Raw genomic sequence first — 22,493 nt, forward strand, 5'->3', positions numbered from 1 at the left:
CGTCACTCAGTTATCATTTCTTTACTCACGTTTAAATTGTTTGAAGCACAACAACCACGGTTCAACCGTGTATACATGTCCTCCGACCATCTCACTTCCTTTTTTACCCACGGCTCATTAAATAAATTTCGGAACCGTGGCTAATAACCTGTTAGTAATCAATCTTTTTGTAGTAGTGATACATGGTTTCTACAAAGTATCCATATATGATTTGTGTAAACAATACATGGCCAGCAAATATACGTGTATGTACACGGTTTGTTTTTAAGAATATTCCTATTATTTTGAATTTTCATTTATAACTGGCTATCACCCATAGCCTTTTAACCTAGCTTTCACAAATCAAAATATTGTAGCAAAACCATTGGTGCATTGAAAAGAGGAGCGCAAAGCAATTTGAAATGGATTAATAAACAGCAGACACACTGAAGCACAGCAGCGAGTTGCAGCAGCCACGTGCATGCTACAGCTACAGAATGCATTCCGCAAAAGACAAAGGTCACAAGGATAGAGTCCGAATCGTCTGCCTCCCGGGGGCAGGAAATTCGTGCCCCCAGAGTCTCTGCGAGTGGGGCCTTATTTAAAAACAGTAACAATAGTTAAATCCTAAACAGTAACCGGTCTCACCCCGGTCCCACCCCGCAGTGACTCTGGAAGCAAGAATTTCCTGCACCCCGAGGGGCAGACGATTCGGTTTCCACAAGGATAAGCGGGGAGAGTAATTCGTTTTTTTTTTCTTTTAATAAAAAGCCCTTGAACGAGTAATTTGTTGTTACTGTAAGTGTATTGTATGTAATAAATCAAACACTCGTTAGGACTGGTTGACAGGATATGTCTGTACTAGACATAGTGTCAAGAAGACCTAGAGTCAACACTCGATACTAGACATATATAGTGTCAAGAAGACCTAGAGTCAACACTCGATACAAGAGGAGGGTAGTTCCACATTATCTGCCTAAGGGCTTTAAACTGCCAAAAAAAAAAAAAAAAAAGTTCCACATTATCGCAACGGTACAATTATTGGTGCCACCTTGCTCTCCGTACAGATTCCATGTTTATAGCTAGAAGTAGGAAACCGGATCAGCTAAGTTTCTAGATACAAGAGGATAGTGCGTTTGGATGGTTGAAGAATAATCATTAATCTATTTATATCACATGCTCCAAGTAATACCTATTTCCCTTACATCAGTAGTTTTATACTTGAAATAGCAGTTTAGCACTTTTCAGATTGGTACGTACTAGTTTAAAGAATATATTTTTTTAGACAAAGTTGGAATTGAACATATTCAACTTTAAATATTCATAAGTAAATTTTGATCAGATTTCAAACATACGATCTTACACACTACAGGCCAGTATGTCCCTTGATTTCTTCGACAATTTTTTATTCATAAAAATATTAAAAAATAATTATAGAAAAATATTCAGTTGTTTGACCTCATGAAAAGATCGAATGTATTTTTTTCTGGTCCAAAGGTTGGACCGTAAAAATGGTACCCACCCAAACTTTTATTTATTATTAGATTGGATGGGTATCATGTTTTTCAATTCGAACTTTGTATAGATCTAACAACTGGGATATTTTTTCTATTCATTTTTAATAATTTCTACGAATAATAAATTCTCGATTTCTTTATTTTTCATCATTTTGTACTGAAAATAATAAAAAGACTTGTGCAAATCAATTCCCTAGTCAACTCCCTCGCTATCTGTTTCTGCTTTCCAATTAAGTCTGAATTGTTTACTCAGTACAGAATAATAGCTTCAACCTGGGTTACTTTTTTCTACAATAAATGCACAATAACAAAATTGCAGTCAAGATACAACGGAAAATATCTTCAGTGCTGTTTTTTCACAGTAGAAATGCAGCACCCGTAAACAAAGAATTTTCTTGGACCATGTACTATTCAACATGTTCATCTCGATCTTAGACATGAATTTGTTAACTTTTTGTTTGGTTTAATTGTTTCAACATTGAATAAAATAAATATGGTCAATTTCATGTATACCCATCAAAAACTTAAAAATTACTTATTTCCCCTCTAACATTCATAATGTCAAATTTACCCATTTTTTTTTATTAAAACACATTTTAAATTTAAAAAAGTACGAATTTTACCCTATATTAAGAAGAAAATGTAGCATGTTATGAAAAATGCAATTTTCTAATTGGTCAAAATGTTTTGAGGGTAAATTGATTATTTCTCTACTTCTGACGCCTCTATCAAACCTCTACATTTTATTTAATAAAATGTAGCATGTTTAGAAAAATGTCAATTTAGTAAATCATTTTAAATAAACTCGCCGCAACGGATAAAACTAATCAAATTTATAACAAGTACCTTCTTTTTTCTATATAGAAAATCAATGCTTTGAATTTCTTCTTTAAAAAATATACCCAACTTTTAAAAAAATAATTATGCATCCAGACTAATTAACTAGTACAGAAAAGTACTTCTTTTCTCTATAGAATAAATTAATTTCTTTGTTCTTACAGCAGAGAATTCAAAAACCAGAATAAAAAAAAATCCGAAAAGTCGGTTATCATGCTTCTCAGTCAAAAAATTTAATCATCACACCTCCAATCTCACCCATGTGTGAGGGTAAAATTAAAAATATTATCCCCGAGGGTACACCAACAGAAATGTGTTATTTCTGAGCATATCGGTATTACCAACAGGAGTATCCATAATGATAACGTCGGCAAAAATCACTTTTATCCTCGCAGATACTATCCCATTTACCAAACTGCATCGATTTTTTTAAAAATACCCAAAAAAATGATTATTTTATTAAAAATAACCAGGTTTTCGGTGGAATTTTAAAAATATCCAGGCCGTAGATTTTTTCTGCGCTCCAGAATTTTTATTCCAGGCTGCAGAAAAAATTTGCGCCCCGAAATTTTTTTTTTTTTTTTTTTTAGAATTTTTTATTCCGAGCGCAGATTTTTTTTTTTTTTTTTTTTTTTTTTTTTTTTTTAGAGTTTGGAGAAAAAAAAAATCCATTATGTATATGTATATATATGTATATGTATGTAGATGTAGATGTAGATGTAGATGTAGATGTAGATGTAGATGTATATGTATATGTATATGTATGTATATGTATATGTATATGTATGTATATATGTATATATATGTATATATAAATATACAAATATATGTATATATAAATATACATATATATACACACATATATATAAATATACATGTATATAATATTTATGTATATGTATATGTATATAATATTTATGTTTATGTATATGTATATGTATATAATAGTTATGTTTATGTATATGTATACACATATATACATATACATATATTATATACACATATATACATATACATATACATATATTATACATATACATATACATATATTATACATATACATATATTATACATATACATATACATATACATATACATATACATATACATATACATATATTATACAAATACATATACATATACATATACATATACATATACATATACATATACATATACATATACATATACATATACATATACATATACATATACATATACATATACATATACATATACATATCAGACCATGGATATTTTCTTTCTCCAAACTCTAAAAAAAAAATTAAAAAAAAATATACATATACATCTACATATACATATAAATAAACATAAATATTATATACATATACATAAAAATAAATATTATATACATATACATATATTATACATATATTATAAAAAAAAATGAGTCATACATATATTATATACACATATATACATATACATATATATACATATACATATACATATATATACATATACATATACATACATATACATATACATATACATACATATACATATACGAGTAAAGCTAGGGTGTGACATGCTCACCAAGAAAGTTTGGTGAACATAACTCCAAAAGTATATCGGATCGACGTCAAATGCCGAATCCAAACCGTTGAAATCCATGTACTTCATGAGTGATGCATATACATGCAAAATTTTGAAAGTTTCCAGTTTATTTGCTACACAGTCAAGTGGTCAAAGAAATAATAAAAATTGAATATATAAAATAACTTATAATAAAATGTTCATTTCTTTGACCACTTGACCGTGTAGCAAATAAACTGGAAACTTTCAAAATTTTGCATGTATATGCATCACTCATGAAGTACATGGATTTCAACGGTTTGGATTCGGCATTTGACATCGATCCGATATACTTTTCGAGTTATGCTCACCAAACTTTATTGGTGAGCATGTCACACCCTAGCTTTACTCTACATATACATATACATACATATACATACATATACACATATACATACATATACATACATATACATACATATACATATACATATACATATACATAGATATACATATACATATATAGAGTTAGGCTGGGGTGCTATGGATAGCATAGTGGCCTCCCGTGCTACGGCTCAATATTCAAGTTTTCAAAATCCAAACGGTCGATCCGAACCGTTCATCTTATTCTTCATATTAATATCTGCTTGGAGACCAAATTTTACATTTTTCTGAATTTTTTTACTATTTATTAAGTATTTTACAAAATTGTTGATCCAACGGTGGCTGCACAAAACAGTAAAACCGTTGGATTAGCGATTTTCAAAGTGGCTTAATAAATAGTAAAAAAATTCAGAAAATTATAAAATTTGGTCTCCAAGCAGATATCAATATGGAGAATAAGATGAACGGTTCGGATCAACCGTTTGGATTTTGAAAACTCAAATATTGAGCCGTAGCATAGAGGCCACTATGCTATCCATAGCACCCCAGCCTAACTCTACATATATATACATATACATGATGAATTTTTTTCTCCAAACTCTAAAAAAAAAAAAAAAAAAAAAAAAAAAAAAAAAAAAAAAAAAAAAAAAAAAAATCCGGAGCGCAGAAAAAATCTGCGCTCGGAATAAAAAATTTCGAGGCGCAAATTTTTTCTGGGGCCCGGAATAAAAATTCCGGAGCGCAGAAAAAATCTGCGGCCTGGGTATTTTTAAAATTCCATCCAAAACTTGGTTATTTTTAATAAAATAATTATTTTTTTGGGTATTTTTAAAAAATCGGAAACTGCATGAGCACCACAATATTAATCCACCTGAACAATAATTTCTCTCGCTGGCTCTTTCTTTTGAAATAAGCACCAGTATCAGAGGATATTATTAGCTAGTGCAGATTACTATCCTAGACATATATAGATCGTCACATTATATAGGCACTATGGGCAACTATTACTTTGTTAGCTAATTTAATTAATTTGTGGTCTCAGGCAATTAGGAATATATAGTAAGATTTTATTTTAAATTACAATTATATCTTCCACATAATGTTGATGACTTTTGGAATAAAGCTTGGCAGCGATGGTCTTCTAAAAACGACAACTTGATTTTAGAAAAAATTAACTCCGGGACCAGAAGACTAGAGGAGGGTATGCTACGATAATAGAATTGATTGATTCACTTTTGTACTATACGGACACTACTTAAAAAACGGAATCTTCTATCACCCATTTTATTTACGGTTTAGATCGATTCTAGAATGAAGCCGATAAATTAAAGAAATTGTGGCAAGTTAGTAATGAAATTGAAAGATTACTCTATCGATTGTGCACTCAGGACCCAATAGGAGATGTACACCAATTTTTTCTATCGATCACTGGTAGAGTGGTATTATTATCCTAACTGATATAATTATTTGATGTTTTTCTAATATCGGTTAATATATTAGTACTGATTTATGCAAAACAAATTTGTTCTGTTGGTTGTGTTTTGAATCGTTAGAATGTAGATACTTTAATTTCTTGCCTATTCATTGGATCGACGTCATTAGTTTTCACACTGCTCACTTTCTAATCAAATTAATTTCTCTCATGTCCCTTTTCTTCCTCTATATTTCTTGATCCTGTCTAATCATATTGTCTTTAATCTTGTAGGTTGTTTATATTGAATTAATACTAAATATATTACTTGAATTATGGATAGGCAAGTTTAATGTGGAATATTTTTTATGAATGTTGTTTATGTTGAATGTTGAATGAATATTTCTTGAATCATATATGCATATTATGTATATGTTGAATAACAAATTCATCCAAGAACCTAATCTACTTCTATTGGTTATGAAGATCCAATCGATAGAAATATCAATTGGATTTTTTCTCGGGTTTTAAATCTGTTTATAGTTCTTCTATCGGTTAATGTTTTAAACCTTGATTCTATATTTCGCGTAATTTTATTGCTCTGCCTTTAATTCTTATCTCCTCCCTATCTAATCAAATAAATATCTGTGCTTTTTCTCTCCTCCCTATTTTATTATCCTTATCCGAGAACTAGTAAGTAATCTATTTTTCTGTTGCGCCCCAAGCAGCATTTTTATTTTGTTAGGAAATGAAGAAGAGAGATTAGGCGTTGGGCCAGACAGGCCCAGTATTAAAAATAAGGGAGCTGGGCTAATTGGGCCGAAGCAGAAAGAGCCATCGGAACCCTCTACTGAATATGCCACACTCGCCAAATTGAGGAAAATGTAGGTCCCATAACCATAGGAAGTAAATCTGAGTTTGATGGGTATCAGAGTCATCGAATGTGCTTTAAGATTCGTGCACATGCACCCCGCTCTGAGATTCATGCACACATATAGCTAGTAAAGTGAAAAATTTATTTCTGATTGATGACCAGCAGACCTAAACTGCACTCGGAGAGTGGAAATATTCTCACGAAGGGACTTGCAGGGAATGGATCGGAGGGGAGGAAGAAGCTGAAGAGAAGTTTGTTGGAGAGAAGCACTGAATTAGCTAATTTTGAAGAGAATTTTGAAGAGAATTTACCCTAACTTAAAATTTGAATTAGCAACGTAATTGTTGTACGTTCATGTACTACGGAATGTATGGAAAGAATAAGCAACAAGTGAAATATCACTAGAGAGTTTGATAGCATTTCAATTTTCAATGGTCGAGTATGCAAAAGTTGTATATAGTGTGCCAGAGAAGTATGTATATCGATCGATTTTCTCTAATTTGTTATCCAAAGACATTCAAATAAAACAATAATTCTCTCTTTCAATTTAATTAAAAAAAATGTCAGATTCCATATCCAAATTCATTACAAAACAAACACAAAATTTCCTTAAAGAAAAATAAATATATGATTCAATGCTCTGACATTATCCTATCTATCTTCTAATTTGACATGATGAAAAAAGTAGAAATTTAAAATTTTCAGAAAACAAATGAAAACTCTTGTTTGTACCAGCACCTTCATCTCTTTCTTTTTTTTAAACCTTGGCAGTAACTACCAAGTATAATTTTCATTAATTAAACATTCATCTCACATCTAGGAACCGTATTGCCAACGTTCAAACAAAATTGGTAAATTTGAATGTTTGTTGAGCTGTTACAAGATATTTTAAAAAATACAGCTTGAAACTTGCTTCTTAGCTTGCGAAATTGCATATAAACATCTGGTAAATCCCTTGTGCTAAAAGGGAGGTCATCAATATGGTACATTGTGTTTCCCCACGTAAGTTGTAATATTGGGTTTCGGGTTTTATTCTTCTCAGGAAAACCCGTTTGAGGCATTCCCAATTCTTTCAACATCTTTTGTACCAGCTACTCCACTAGAATCTCATCAGAGGATGTCTCTTTATGTGCAAATACCTAATTAAAGAAGACAAATTATTTTTAATTTTAAAAATAAGAAAGTAAAATGCAAACATGGATCTAAGTTCTAAAAAATATATATATATATAGAGAGAGAGAGATAACTGTATGTGCGCCACAAGCTTTAGCCAATGAAGGAATAATATCTTCAGGTTTGCCATGTCTCACTAGCAGTTCTAGACCTTTGCTTAATAGGTTATTTTTAAGGTCACTAAGATATTCTATCAAAAACTTGGCCCACAATGCTGCACAATTTTTCAACATGGAAATTAATTTAATCAAACAGATAAAAAACAAAAATTATAAATTGCATGAATTAATAACCACAGTTCAAACAACCAATCTGACCTTTCAACATGATGTTCATATATATGGAAATTTACTTGCACGCCAAATTTTATGTTTATTAGAATTGTTTTATTATTTTTTAGATAGGTAGAAAATAACTTGATTTGAAAATTCTGGACCATCCAAAATGACCAACTTTCTACCCTACCTATCTAAAAGAATAGTAAAAAAAAAGTTAAATTATAAAATTAGGTCTACAAGTACATTTTGATATGAAGATTACATTTAAATTTTCGGATTGACCGTTTGAACTTCGAAAAATAGAGATATGAATCCATAGTACATGTCAATATGTAATATATATATTATATTAGCCTCACTCTTTTCCAAATTAGCATACAACTAAGAGATTTAATGAAGGGCAACTTGCTGTGAAAATTGAGGGTAAATATTTTAACAGAGTAGATTTTACTTCATGCAGCGCACGAACCGTATGCACCTCTGTTTTGATTCTATAATTCATGCTCTGCATGACGGTAAAACTGATCTGTTAAAATCTGTACCCAAAATTGTGCATTACGTTGACCTCATATTATAACAACTAAAATCAACTAAATTATCATAATTAAATCAATAAACCGTAATTACAGGATACCTCCAGTTTTTGGCAATCCAAAACAGTGCGTGGTACCGCACAAGTGCAGGTCACACAATACACCGGCAGCACGAATTCCGATGCAGTCCAATCTCTGATGAGTGCCTCATTATCAAGTAGACGCGCGTAGATCATTTCTAAATCATACTATCACCACCCCATTACCATTTCTCTTCAAATTGGGATTTTCATAACTCTTAAACGCCTCCTCTGATGCAATTGAGACCTCTTTGGGGGTAATTCTGGGTACCATGTAGTATTTCCAGGAAGAAGAATTCATGGTTAGACTGAGACAGTGATTAAAGCAATTGAATTGGCATTGCTGTTTATCTTTATAAGTTTTTGAGGGAAGAGAGAAATTTGTCATTGTTGGGAAAAGGAAGGAAGATCTGAGAGTACGTGGTGCCACGTGGCACTTTCTAGACCAATAGCAATGGAGCATCAAGTCTGATGCGTTTTGACCTTTGACTATTTTAAATTTTGGACGATTGAACGAGTGAGTAATAATTTTTTACATCTGAACCGTTAGATCAGAATCTGCACGAATATTATAGGAGCTTTTGCATTTTAATTATAGTCGGATTAGTTCAGATTATGATCGAACGGTAAGGGTCTAAACAGATTTATCTGGCTTTCGGTGCTATGCATAGGGCATATCGGTTATGAATTGATATTTTTGTTTTTAAAATTTAAATATTCTATCTGAGTAGCTATACATGTTAAAAAAATTACTTGAAGTCTATATTTTCTAGTTTTTCGATTTTTTTTTTTTTTTACTTTTCTCAGATTAGTAGATTTTTACTTTTGAATTGTCCATAATAATAGATCAAGTGATATTCCACTTATTTAAAAAATAGTAAAAAATTAAAAAAAAATAGTTTTTAAATATATTTTCATATGGAAATCATGTTAAATGGTTTAGATCGATTGTTTGAACTTTAGAAATAATAATAAATAAAAAAATCTATAGTAAGAACCGATTTGTGATATGCATAGTCAATTATAACAGATAAATCCATCTTGCAACATACTTAATTTGCAAGTTTGCAATAATAATAATTTGGGTCCCAACAAATTGAGAGTTAACTTGTAATATTATCATATTCTCATGTTATACTGGTAAAGAAATAATTAAAATAGTTACTTCTTACCATTAAAAGTGGAACGGACATGACACTCAAGCTTTTATTGTTTGGAATCGAAAATGTCAAAATAGCTATTGGTATTTACATGTCTAATAGGACCACCGTATATATGGCGAAATTAAGGTTTCATCTTTACTTTATATGCATTAAAATTGATACTCCATAAAAGTAATTGCGTTTCAATACTTATTTTCAATAATTGAATCAATCATTTATTATAGTCAAACACTCAAACTTAATAATATGACTGAAAATTATATATAATTTATAATAATAATTATTCACAATGTGTAGGGATGGATATACCAAATTTAATGTCCAAAATATTATTTTATTAAGGAACCACCTATACAATTTTCGATATATATTTTATGCTGCTTTCTATTTGATGTATTTCATTCGATTTAAAAATAGCATTATTTCTCCAATACATAGCTATTTTGATTTTTAAGATGAAATTCCAAAAATAATCCTAGTTCAAAATATAGTACGAAAGGCAAAATGAGAAGCGGATTTTATGTCTATTCTTGTTATTTCCTTGGTGTTTTAACAATCTTATTTATTTACTCAATTTCGTTCCCAAAAATATATATATATATATATTAACAAAAAGATAAAAAGTTTCAGAATATAAATGGCGCAGTTCCATGTATCTCTTAGCTCAGTTGGCAACTTTTAAAAGAAAATTAAGAAATACTAGTTTGACCACGACTACACTACAATGATCTACAATTAGAAATCTTGGATGGTTCTCCAATATTATTTTAGTGGAATTTTGTTGGTCCTGTAAAAAAATGAGATAGTACTGAGAAAAAAGGAATAAAAAATTGCAATTTCAACAGATACATGACAGTAAAATTAATGATACAAAACACACATACAAGAAAACAAAACAAAAAAGAGAAGACAATGACAAATACTAAAACAATTGAAGAGTAAAATATTCACCGGAGGAGTCCGTGGCTCTAATGTCCGCCTAAATCAATTGAAGGGACATGTTGGCATAAATTGCGGACCAAATTAGCCTTGGAATCACCCACATCTGTCCAAACCAATTGTTGAAGGTTGGTAAGGTATTGTAGGCCTCGAGGCACACCCAATTTATCACATCTCCAAATACCGAGTTTTTTAAGAATGGGCATTGCACCCTCCTCTATCTCCCATTCCTCCATTGATAAGAAACCAAGCTCCAAAACTTCTAACTGGCTAAAGCCTCCAGAGGAACAGGTTGTTTTTTGACTTTCGAATGCATGATTAAGTATGAGAACCTTAAGACAGCGTAGCTTTTCCAATACAGGCATTATATCCTGCTGGAACTTGTAACCCCAAATATGGAGATAAATGAGGTGACAGGGGAGCATATCCTCATGAAGTAGTTGGGTCAATTTAGTGGGGCTCTCGTAAAAAAGTTGGAGAGATTGTAAATGGTTATAAAATGGGAAACCTCTCATGTCAAGTAGGTCTAGTACACTATCATCATGCACTATATTGAGATTGGTTAGGTGTTCTAACGTGGCCAGAAAAGGGACAACTGACTTCGATGGAGATGGTATGCCATCTAATCTTAATGAACGTAAATTGGGTAAATGAGGTAACTCTATCTCCCATGATTGTGCGGGCTTTACCCAATAACCAATAGTTTGCAAATTTGTTAATTTTAATGATGCTGGGATTTCAGAACTATCCAAGTAATGGACATGCCTCAGTGTCTTCATATTCCATGCACTCTTAGGAAACTCAAAGCAGTCGTCATTAATTGTTTCTATAATTGAGACTTCAAGGGTCTGTAGAAATTTCATTCTGCCAATCACTTTCTCAAAGAATTCTTGATCACGGTTGTCACTTAGCCTCCCATTAAGACTCAGATATCTTAACTGAGTCAATCCCATAAACATCTCCAACTCTATTATGTTCTCCTCATGCTCTTCAATGCTTACCACTTTGAGCAGTCTTTGCTTAGAACAATTCGGCATGCTCCCCTCATGAAAGCACAAAAGAGTGTGGAGGTTTGGGCTCATTATAAGTTGATCACAATCTGGATTGTGAATTGCCACACGGCGTGCCTTGCTCAAGTTCATTTTATCATTTGGATTTGAATACACCATGAGAAAGTTTTCGTCCTTGGCTTTTTGAATAGCAAGATCTCGTAGTAGATCGTGTATCCGTAGAGTTTCGATGGAACCAACATACGATCTACTATTTACTTGAACCATGCTCCTAACATAAAATGAGAAAAAAAAATTAAGTACAATAATTAAAGAAAATAGTTAGTATTAAAACAATTTAGTTTAATGTTGGGCACATAATTAAGCTGTGTATATTAGGCATGACTTGATGTAACGTGCTAGTTTAATTGAAAGAGCAAAACAGAAAAAGTCCTTTGATTTTTCACGCATAGCAGGATCTGTATAATTCATTTTTACCACAGATTCTTCTATGCATGAAAAAATTAGGATACTATTTTTGTTTCCAATATTTTCTACAAAAAAAATTCTCCAAACCCGCTGCTACCTATTTACTTTTTCTTTATTTTTTGGCGAATGGTCAGCTCAAACAGAGTGTCATCACGGAATTCGCAGCCCCATGCTTCTAAAATATCAATGTTTGTTATTACTTATTATATTTTCCAAAATATAATTTTGAGACTTCACATTTTAAAATAATAAATATGTCGGTGCATCAACATGTTATATCATTAAATAAAGATGTAATACCTTTGTACGAGATCCTCTAAGAAACTCTCCGCAGTTTCTTCTAATGTTCTATTCTCTTCTTGTGGTATGAATCCCTCTGCAATCCACATTCGAAGTAAGGATTCAACATCAATATCATAGTCTTCGGAAAAGTACATAAAACAAGACTTCAGAGCAAATGGCAAGTCCTCATAGCTGGTGCCTATGATCTCGCTACAATTTTTTCCTTCAACATGCCAACTCATTGTCAAGAACACGCTACTCCAAACAGCATAGTTGCGGGGCTTCTTTGATAAGAAACCACCTAAAACCACCAATGCGAGAGGAAGCCCACCACACTTGTGGACAAATTGACCTATGATATCAAAAAGATCATCAAAAGAACTTGTTTTTGGATCATGATTAGGAAAAACTGTTTTTAACAAAAGCTCTCTGCTTAACTCCTCAGTTAAGCACTCGAGCATGTATGGTTCACTTGATGGATCCATGCCCTTGGGAACATGAGCAAGCCTAGTAGTTACAAGTACTCTACTTCCATTGCTTTCATCTGGGAATGCTTCACCAATTTGAGTCCATAGATTGATTTTCCAGATATCGTCTAGGACTATGAGGTACTTTTTGCCTTTAAGAGATTTGTGAATCTTTGTGAGAATCACTTCTGTTTCATTTGGTTGCTCAAGGTTAAGTTGTTGCGCAATAAACCCCGGCTATGCATTTATGTGTTTAGAGCGGATAAATGTTACTTGGACGATTGATATCAACAAAAATGTAACTTTTGGTTATCCACTTTTGGTAATTTTTATTAAGATATTGCAACACCTACTCTATTTAATATAAAAAAAAATAAAGCACATTTTAATATAATTCTATTAATACCACTTTGATGATAGCCAATGTCATATACAAAACAAGGTCTTGGTACTTCGTTTTTGCGATTTTCAAATTTCAAATAGTCAATTTGAAGTAGTCAATGTGTTCTTCATATTAAAATTTGATTTTTAAAATTACTGTTTTTCAAATTGTATATTTTGCAACATTTTTTACTATTTGAATTTTAAAATTGCAAAAACAAATTGGTAGACTGGTACTATGAAAAAAGGCTTTGGTTGTACATCCACTATGACCTCAACAAATTTCAAATCTCTCTCTGTCTATATATATATAGAGAGATATATATATATATATAGAGAGAGAGAGAGGGATTGACTACTCTACTTACATAATCATCTGAGGGCATGTGTTTATAAGTTTTTTTTGTATTTTCTATTGCCAATGTGAAGCGTTCAACATGTTCTTCATATTACTACATGTTCGGAAATGAAATATTTTACATTTTTTATTTTTTTTTCAGAATTTTTCAAAACAGTGTTTTTAAAAAGAAATTTGTTATTTTTTTAAATTTTATTTACCATATTAAAACACTGTTTTGAAAATTCTTAAAAAATAGTGGAAGTTAAAAAAATATGTAAAATTTTGTTTCCAAATACGTATTGATATGGAGAACATGTTGAGCGCTTCAAATTGACAATTTAAAAAATAAAAACGCAAAAATAACTTATACGCATATGCCCTCATATACTTATGTAAGTAGAGTAGCTAACCTCTATTTCTATATACATAATAAAAGATATTCTAGAAATTCTAAATTTAATCTTTAAATATATTTTCATATGAAAATCATATTCAATGATTTAAATTAATTGTTTAGAATATAAATCATATACATAATACCATAGTCTCACTCCGACTAAATTATAACAGATAAATCCTCTGGTAAAATACTTTGCTATTTTGCAAAAAAAAATTTATTTGGGTCCCAACAAATAAAATAGTACCTTCTTGCCATTAAACCAAAAAAAGAAGGTACACAACGCTCATGTTTTTATAGTTTGGAATCCAAAATTTCAATTTTGCTATTGGTATTTACATTTAAATATTCTGATAGTATTCTAAAAGGACCTCACTGTATATAGAAAAATTGAAGTTCATCTTTATTTTATATGCATGAAAATTGAAGTAATTGAGTTTCAATACTTATTTTCAATAATTGAATCAATCATTTATTATTGTCAAACTTAATAATATGAATGAAAATTATTTATAATTTATAATAATAATTATTCACAATGTGTAGGGATGTACCAAATTTAATGTCCAAAATATAAAATTATTATTTTATTAAGGAACCGCCTATAAAATTTTCAATATATTTTTTATGTCGCATTCTATCTAATGTATTTCATTCGATTTAAATGAAATTATTTCTCCAAAATAGTTTGATTTTTATTTTGAAATTAAAAAAATAATTCTAGTTCAAAATATAGTACACGAAAGGCAAAATGAGAAGTGGATTTTAGGTTTATTCTTGTTATTTCCTTGGGATTTTAAAAATCTTATTTGTTTTCTCAATTTCATTCCCAAAAAATATATTAACAAAAAAGTTAAAAAAGTTTCATAATATAAGTGACGCAATTCCATGTATCTCTTAGCTAAGTTAGCAACTTTTTAAAGAAAATTAATTAAGAAATACTTGTTTGACCACGACTACAATGATCTACAATTAGATACCTTGAATGGTTCTCCAATATTATTTTTGTGGAATTTTGTTGCCAGTAAAAGAACGACAAAGTACTGACGAAAAAGGAATAAAAAGAGAAGAAAATGACAAATACTAAATAGCAAGACTAAAATATACACTAGTAAATTGAAGGAATATGTTGGCATAAATTGCGGACCAAATTAGCCTTGGAGGAATCACCCACAGATGGCCACTTCAATTCTTGAAGTTTGGTAAGGTATTGTAGCCCTTGAGGCACACCCAATTTATCACATCTCCAAATCACGAGTTTTTTAAGAAGCGGCATTGCACCCTCCTCTATCTCCCATTCCTCCATTGATAAGCTATTAAGCTTCAAAAATTCTAACTGGCTAAAGCCTCCAGAGGAACAGGTTATTTTTTTACTTTCGAATGCTTTAAAAAGTATGAGAACCTTCAGGCAGCGTAGCTTCTCCAATACTGGCATTATATCCTGCTGGAACATATCCTCATGAAGCAGCTGGCTCTTGGAGAGCTCAGAAGTTTCTCCAAGTACATTAATTAGGAGATAAATGAGGTGACGGGGGAGCATATCCTCATGAAGCAGCTGGCTCAATTTAGTGGTGCTATAGTATTCAAGTGTGAGAGATTGTAAATGGTTATAAAATGGGAAACCTCTCATGTCAATTATGTCCAGTACACTATCATCATGCCATATATCGAGATTGGTTAGGTGTTTTAATGTGGACAGAAAAGGGACAACTGACTTCGATGGAGATGATCTGGCTTCTAATTGTAATGAACGTAAATTGGGTAAATGAGGTAACTCTATCTCCCATGATTGTGTGGCCCTCACCCTACCAATAGTTTGCAAATTTGTTAATTTTGCTGATGCTGGGATTTCAAAACTAATCGAGTCATAGACATGCCTCAGTGTCTTGATATTCCAGGCACTCTTAGGAAACTCAAAGTAGTCGCCATTAATTGTTTCTAGCATTGAGACTTCAAGACTTCAAGGGTCTGCAGAAATTTCATTCTGCCAATCACTTTCTCAAAGAATTTTTTATCACAGTTGTCACTTAGCCTCCCTCTAAGACTCAGATATCTTAACCGAGTCAATCCCACAAACATTCCCAACTCTATTGTGTTCTCCTCTTCGACCCCATTGCTTACCACTTTGAGCAGTCTTTGCTTAGAACAATTCGGCATGCTCCCCTCATCATAAAAGCACAAAAGAGTGTGGAGGTTTGGGCTCATTATAAGTTGATCACAATCTGGATTGTGAATTGCCACACGGCGGGCCCTGCTCAAGCTCATTTTATCATCTGGATTTGAATACACCAAGAGAAAGTTTTCTTCCTTGGCTTTTTCGAGAGCAAGATCTCGTAGCAGATCATGTATGCGTAGTGTTTTGATGGATCCATCAATTTCCGATCTACTCTCTACTTGAACCATGCTCCTAGCACAAAATGAGAAAAAAAATTGAAGTACAATGATTACATATATCATAAAGAAAATAGTTAGTATTAAAACAATTTAGTTTAATGTTGTATACATAAGCTGGTTTTATTGAAATAAAGAAAGAGAAAAACAGAAAAGTATTTTGATTTTTTCATGCATAGCAGGATCTGTATAACTTTTACCACTGATTCTTCTGTGCAGGAAGAAATTATGTTACTTTTTTTTTCCAATATTTTCTACAGAAAAAATTCTCCAAACCCGCTGCTACCCATTTAATTTTTGTTTATCATTTGGCAAATGGTCAACTCAAATAGAGTCTCATCACAGAATTCGCAGCCCCATCCTTCTAAAATATCAATATTTATTATTACTTATTATATTTCCCAAAATATAATTTTGAGACTTAACATTTAACATACAAAAATGTTGGTGCTTCGGCCTAACATTTTCCTATCTATTTTTTTTTTCAATTAGAAATTTAGTTTACAGACTATTCAATTAAAACCAACATGTTATATCAGAGAAATTTAGTTTCGATGGAACCAACATACGATCTGCTATCTACTTGAACCATGCTCCTAGATAAAATGAGAAAAAACAAATTAAGTACAATGATTAAAGATATCATCAAGAAAATAGTTAGTATTAAAACAATTTCGTTTAATGTTGTATACATAAGCTGGTTTTATTTAAATAAAGAAAGAGAAAAACAGAAAAAAATACTTTGATTTTTTCATGCATAGTAGGATCTGTATAATTTTGACCACTAATTCTTCTATGAATGAAAAAATTAAGATACTATGTTTGTATCGGTTGGATCCTCATAAAAAAGAGAAAATAAAATTAAGTTTTTCTATCGGTTGAAGTATACTTGAACCATGCTCCTAGCATACTTAAATAAAGAAATAGAAAATAAAATTACGTACAATGATTACAGATATTATAAAGATAATAGTTAGTATTAAAACAATTTAGTTTAATGTTGTATACAGAGGCTGTGTATATCATTAAATGTTGATGTAACATGCTAGGTTAATGCTGTATACATAAGCTGGTTTTATTTAAATAAAGAAAGAGAAAAACAGAAAAAGTACTTTGATTTTTTCATGCATAGTAGGATCTGTATAATTTTTACCACTAATTCTTCTATGCTTGAAAAAAAATTAAGATACTATTTTTTCAATATTTTCTGCAGAAAAAATTCTCCAAACCCGCTACTACCTATTTATTTTTTCTTTGTTTTTTGACGAATGGTCAGCTCAAACAGAGTGTCATCATGGAATTCGTAGTCCCATGCTTCTAAAATATCAATGTTTGTTATTACTTATTATATTACCCAAAATATAATTCTGAGACTTAACATTTAACATAATAAAAATGTTCGTGCTTGGGCCTACAATTTTCCTTTCTATTATTTTTTTCAATTAAGAATTTATTTTAGAGAATATTCAATTAAAACCAGCACATTAAATCATTAAATGAAGATGTAATACCTTTGTACGAAATCCTCTAAAAAACTCTCTGCAGTTTCTTCTAATGTTCTATTATCTTCTTGTGGTATGAAGTCCTCTGCAATCCACATTCGAAGTAATGATGGGGCATCAATGAAATGGTCTTCGGGGAATGCGGCAAAGTACATAAAACAGGACTTCAGAGCAAATGGCAGGTCCTCGTAGCTGGTGCCTATGATCTCGCTACAATTTTTTCCTTCGATATGCCAACTCATTGTCAGGAACACTCTACTCCAAACAGCATGGTTGCGGGGCTTCTTTGATAAGAAACCACCTAAAACCACCAATGCGAGAGGAAGCCCACCACACTTGTCGACAAATTGACCTATGATATCAGAAAGATCATCAAAAGAACTTTTTTTTGGATCATGATTTGGAAAAACTGTTTTTAACAAAAGCTCTTGGCTTAACTTCTTAGTTAAGCACTCAAGCATGTATGGTTCACTGTTGGGATCCATGCCCTTAGGAACATCAGCGATCCTAGTGGTCACCAGGACTCTACTCCCATTGTTTTTATCTGAGAATACAGCACCAATTTGAGTCCATAGATCAGATGTCCAGACATCATCTAGGATTATGAGGTACTTTTTGCCTCCAAGAGATTTGTGAATCTCTGCAAGAATCATCACTTCTGTTTCATTTGGTTGCTCATCAAGTTTAAGTTGTCGCGCTATCTTCTTCGAAACATCAATTACTTCAAACTTTTCAGAAATAGCTACCCAGATGCGAACTTCAAATTGTTTTCCGACATTACCACTGTGAAAATAAAATATTACATTGGAGATTAGTATAACCAAAATACAAATACGAAGACTAGATAAAAATATATAAGTGAATATGGAAAAGTGGATAAATAGAAAATTATGATTTTCGTGCCAATCTATTGGGTTTGGGTTGGGCCATTAGACTGGGGATGCGTATGCAACAGGGGGAGCAGAACTCTGAAGGGTTTTCTACTTTTTCTATTTTTCTATTTTCTTTCGTTCTTATCACAACGCTGAAAGAAAGCTATTGACGGGGTTTATACTGAAATACTTGAGCCTTGCGCAATGTATAAAAAAAAAAAACCATGTAAAAGTGCGAATTAATTCAGTTATGCACGTAAGCATATATGTACATAATTAACATGAATTTAACAAACTCAATATAATATATATAAACTGGATTATGAAATATATTAATTTTAGATGTTTTTTACGCAAACCTCAAAATTATATTAATTAATTTTACATCCACTTTTTTTTACGCAAACCTCACAAGTATGTTAACCAGGATAAATTTATCAACGATATTATGCATTTTATTATTTAAAATTAAGCATTAAGTACCAAATTAACTGACCGGAGTGTTTGACACTGGTTCCATAGTTTGGAAGGTGATTATCAAATTTAAAGTTCAGGAGCCAATGCAACAAGTCAAAAGTTTATGTGCCTCGTATGACATGCATTACTTCATTCTAGAATTAATAAAATTAGTTAATGTGATCACGGGCGGAACTAGAAAATTTTGATATGGATGACTGCAAATTAAAATGTACAATTGTCGCAAGTAAGATTTTAACTAAGTCCTCTTAATTATAAAATAGAACTTTAACCACAAAGCTACAACTAAACATTTAATATTTATTGAGGGTTGCTAAACTATATAAAAAGTTTTAAAAAGATAAAATTCAATTAAATTTCTATATGCATAATTAAAATTTTAAAATTATAGAAATGATTTAACCATCTTTGACTAGGCCTTAGATCCGCTCCTTTCTTGTTAATGTCCAAATCATTCACTGTTCTACCTATAAAGTATGATACCTATACTCTTCTTGTGGTGAACATGAAACATATATCTCTCGTAAATATGTATCTTGAATTTGATATAGCACTTTATTAAAATTCATCACAAATTAAGAAATATTACGACCAAAGCTGATATTTTTCTTATAAAATACAAGATAATTATACATTAAGACAAATATATTAACCGTGTTTTCCATTTTAATTATCTAAACTAAAGTATGTAAGAGTAGTCTTTCCGAAATTAGTGATAAATTTTAAAATATGGAGAAATTAAAGGTTAATTTGAATCAATTGATAGTAAATTACAGAATTTTGAAAATAAAAAACTAGTACATACCAATTGTACACTTTTTGTGCAAGGGTAGTCTTTCCAAGTCCACCGATCCCGCAAATTGAGACCACAGAACGTCTCTTGATGGTCTCATCAAGCAACTCCTTGACAATGTAATCCTGGTCTGCCTTGAAGCCAACAATATCGGGATCAATATCAGGTATTATCAGTGGCCTGACGGGTAGTTTGATATCTCCACTGCCCTCGCCTAAATTATTTATTCCATATCTGACTCTGCTCTCTTCGATATCTTTCATCCTTTTTTGGATTTGGTTTATCTCATTTACAAGGTTGTGTACAACTACTAGAGTTTCGGTTTTTCTTAGCTTGTTTGTTATGATCGCCGTCATGCCTGATTTTTGTGGATTTTCTGGGATATCCATGAGAAAGGTGTCTATGACATCTTCTATAGAATGGGCAATATCTCTGACCTCCTTCACCCAATGTTTCTTCCTTTCGTCTGTGATCTGCTTCCTGTCAGCATCTTTGAGAAAAGCCTGAATCCATTGGAGTTCATGGCTTACTTTCTCAACTTGCTCATTCACACTGTATAAGTGTAAAACCTCCTTAACTGCAGCATCAGCCAGCTTGCGGAGCACCAAATTTACAATGGTCTCAGCCATCTAGTTGAATTCTCTGTTGTATATGTCAGCTGAAACGAGCGAGCGATTTATATAAGAAATTTGAGGGTGGATATATATTTTGGGTGGTAGCTGGACGAACTGTTTTGGGAATAATTTATAAATCACAAAACCAATAATTCTCAACAGAATTAGATGCAGTTGAGAACCCAAAAGCAATAATTTATAAATCTAAGAAACAAGATGAGATGAATTAGTTACCACAATGGTAGCAGATGATAGAAATTAAAAACCACTAATCAAATCAGCACAGAATGAAATCCAAGATGTTCATCCTTCGTTGATATTTTAGCATGCAGGATTCCACGACCTAAACATACTTTGTCCTAACTAAGACTCTCAAATCCAATCGATAGTGGTGCCTTACCCGGAGAGAAGACGAGCGCCGAGCCGAGACTGTCTGTAACGTCCAAGATGTAACAAAGCAACAGAGATCGCAAATTGAACACAAATGATCTTATCTTCTATTCTACTAATATGTTATTGCTATCAATAAATAATAGGTGGGTCTATATGCAATTAATTTTTGTCCTTGTCAGCCAACACATGGCATGTGCGCTTTTACTATGAAAGTTATAACATTTGTCCTTGTTAGCCACCATTATAGGGACGGTTCGCCAATTAATGATAATAGGGACTGGTTGACAAGACATGTCTGTCAGTATCAAGAAGGAGATAAGAGTAGACCCGATGGGCATCGGACCTATAGAAGTAGATTCAATGGGAACTGGACCTATTTTTAGATTCAACGAGCTCTAATACCGTATAATTAGCATTAAGATCTATGCGCACGAGTAACAAATATACACGGATTTTCGTGCAACGGGCACAAATATTTTTGCAGATCGGATAGTCATTACACCCATCGAACCAAAGTACGTAGGTCCATTGGGCATCAAACCTGCTCTGAATTCATCAAGAAGACTTAGAGTCAACACTCGATACGACAGGAGGCCAGTTGGACATAATTGTAAAGGGACAATTATTGGTGTTAGCTTGCTCTCCATACATTTTTATGGGCAGAAGAAGGAAACTGGATCCGCTGCTTTTTTCAGAGTAAAAAAAGTTTGCATCCTCCGGTATTGCACCGAATTTCAAATAAATATGACACGATTGCAACCGAGCGATTGAAATTCAGTGTCTCACTACTACAGAAAATGCAACTATACACAGTTAAAGAAGTTAATGACACACAGTTCTACAATTGTGTCTGCGTGCGTCCTGTATGACAAGGTTGATACATTGTACACAGATCCGCATATGTCATAAAATGTGTACATATATGTTATATATTTTGTTAAATTATGTAAGTAAAATTAATGTTGAATATACTAATTGCTTTCGTATGTTGAATGTTAAACGAGTTATTGTTTTGTGTATATTATACATGTTCAATTCTTGAATAATGAATGTATAATATTGTATGTTTTAATGACTATCAAATATGATTGCTAGCTAATTATAAATCGAAAAAAAAATATCATACACGATTCTTAAAAAAATCCGTGTACAAAGAGTAACAAACATGGATTTGTATTAAATATGGTTTCCAAAAATCATACACGGATCACTTATAGAAATTGTCTATATAACCCTAGACATTATACACGATTACTATGACGTTGTAGAAATCACAAGTTTCAGCGCATATTTTTTAGATCTGACACGGTTTGATTGCAGGTACCATATATGTTAGTACTATATAGACACAGTTCCGTAACCGTAAAGATTGTATGGACATTTTCATACACGATGCGTATGA

At 31.9% G+C, this 22,493-nt stretch overlaps 2 protein-coding genes and 1 long non-coding RNA gene across 6 annotated transcripts in view; all 3 read right to left on the reverse strand.

The window, feature by feature from the left end:
* LOC144556909 (disease resistance protein RPP13-like) overlaps window positions 1–22,493 on the reverse strand; it is an 87,224-nt gene that overhangs the window by 53,085 nt on the left and 11,646 nt on the right. The window contains exons 2-3 of one of the 3 annotated variants that reach the window (XM_078305405.1): window positions 17,952–18,725; window positions 17,010–17,036 (exon numbers count right to left, since the gene is read on the reverse strand). In XM_078305405.1, the coding sequence (XP_078161531.1) occupies window positions 17,010–17,036; window positions 17,952–18,725 (801 nt within the window). Of the gene's footprint in view, window positions 1–10,620; window positions 11,231–15,229; window positions 16,457–17,009; window positions 17,037–17,951; window positions 18,726–22,493 lie in introns of those variants that run through there. The other 2 variants (XM_078305404.1, XM_078305406.1) reach the window with 2 other exon arrangements.
* LOC144556912 (disease resistance RPP13-like protein 4) overlaps window positions 1–22,493 on the reverse strand; it is a 61,106-nt gene that overhangs the window by 12,169 nt on the left and 26,444 nt on the right. The window lies entirely within an intron of this gene.
* Window positions 7,367–8,981, reverse strand: LOC144557341 (uncharacterized). Of its 2 annotated transcripts, XR_013512616.1 has the most exons (3): window positions 8,624–8,981; window positions 7,786–7,925; window positions 7,367–7,677 (listed from the first exon to the last, which is right to left on the reverse strand). It is a non-coding gene; the product is annotated as an uncharacterized LOC144557341 (long non-coding RNA). The 2 variants fall into 2 exon arrangements; XR_013512615.1 differs by having other exon boundaries at window positions 7,786–8,981.

The sequence above is a fragment of the Carex rostrata genome, chromosome 7, assembly GCF_964058835.1.
Source record: "Carex rostrata chromosome 7, lpCarRost1.2, whole genome shotgun sequence".
Lineage (NCBI taxonomy): Eukaryota > Viridiplantae > Streptophyta > Magnoliopsida > Poales > Cyperaceae > Carex > Carex rostrata.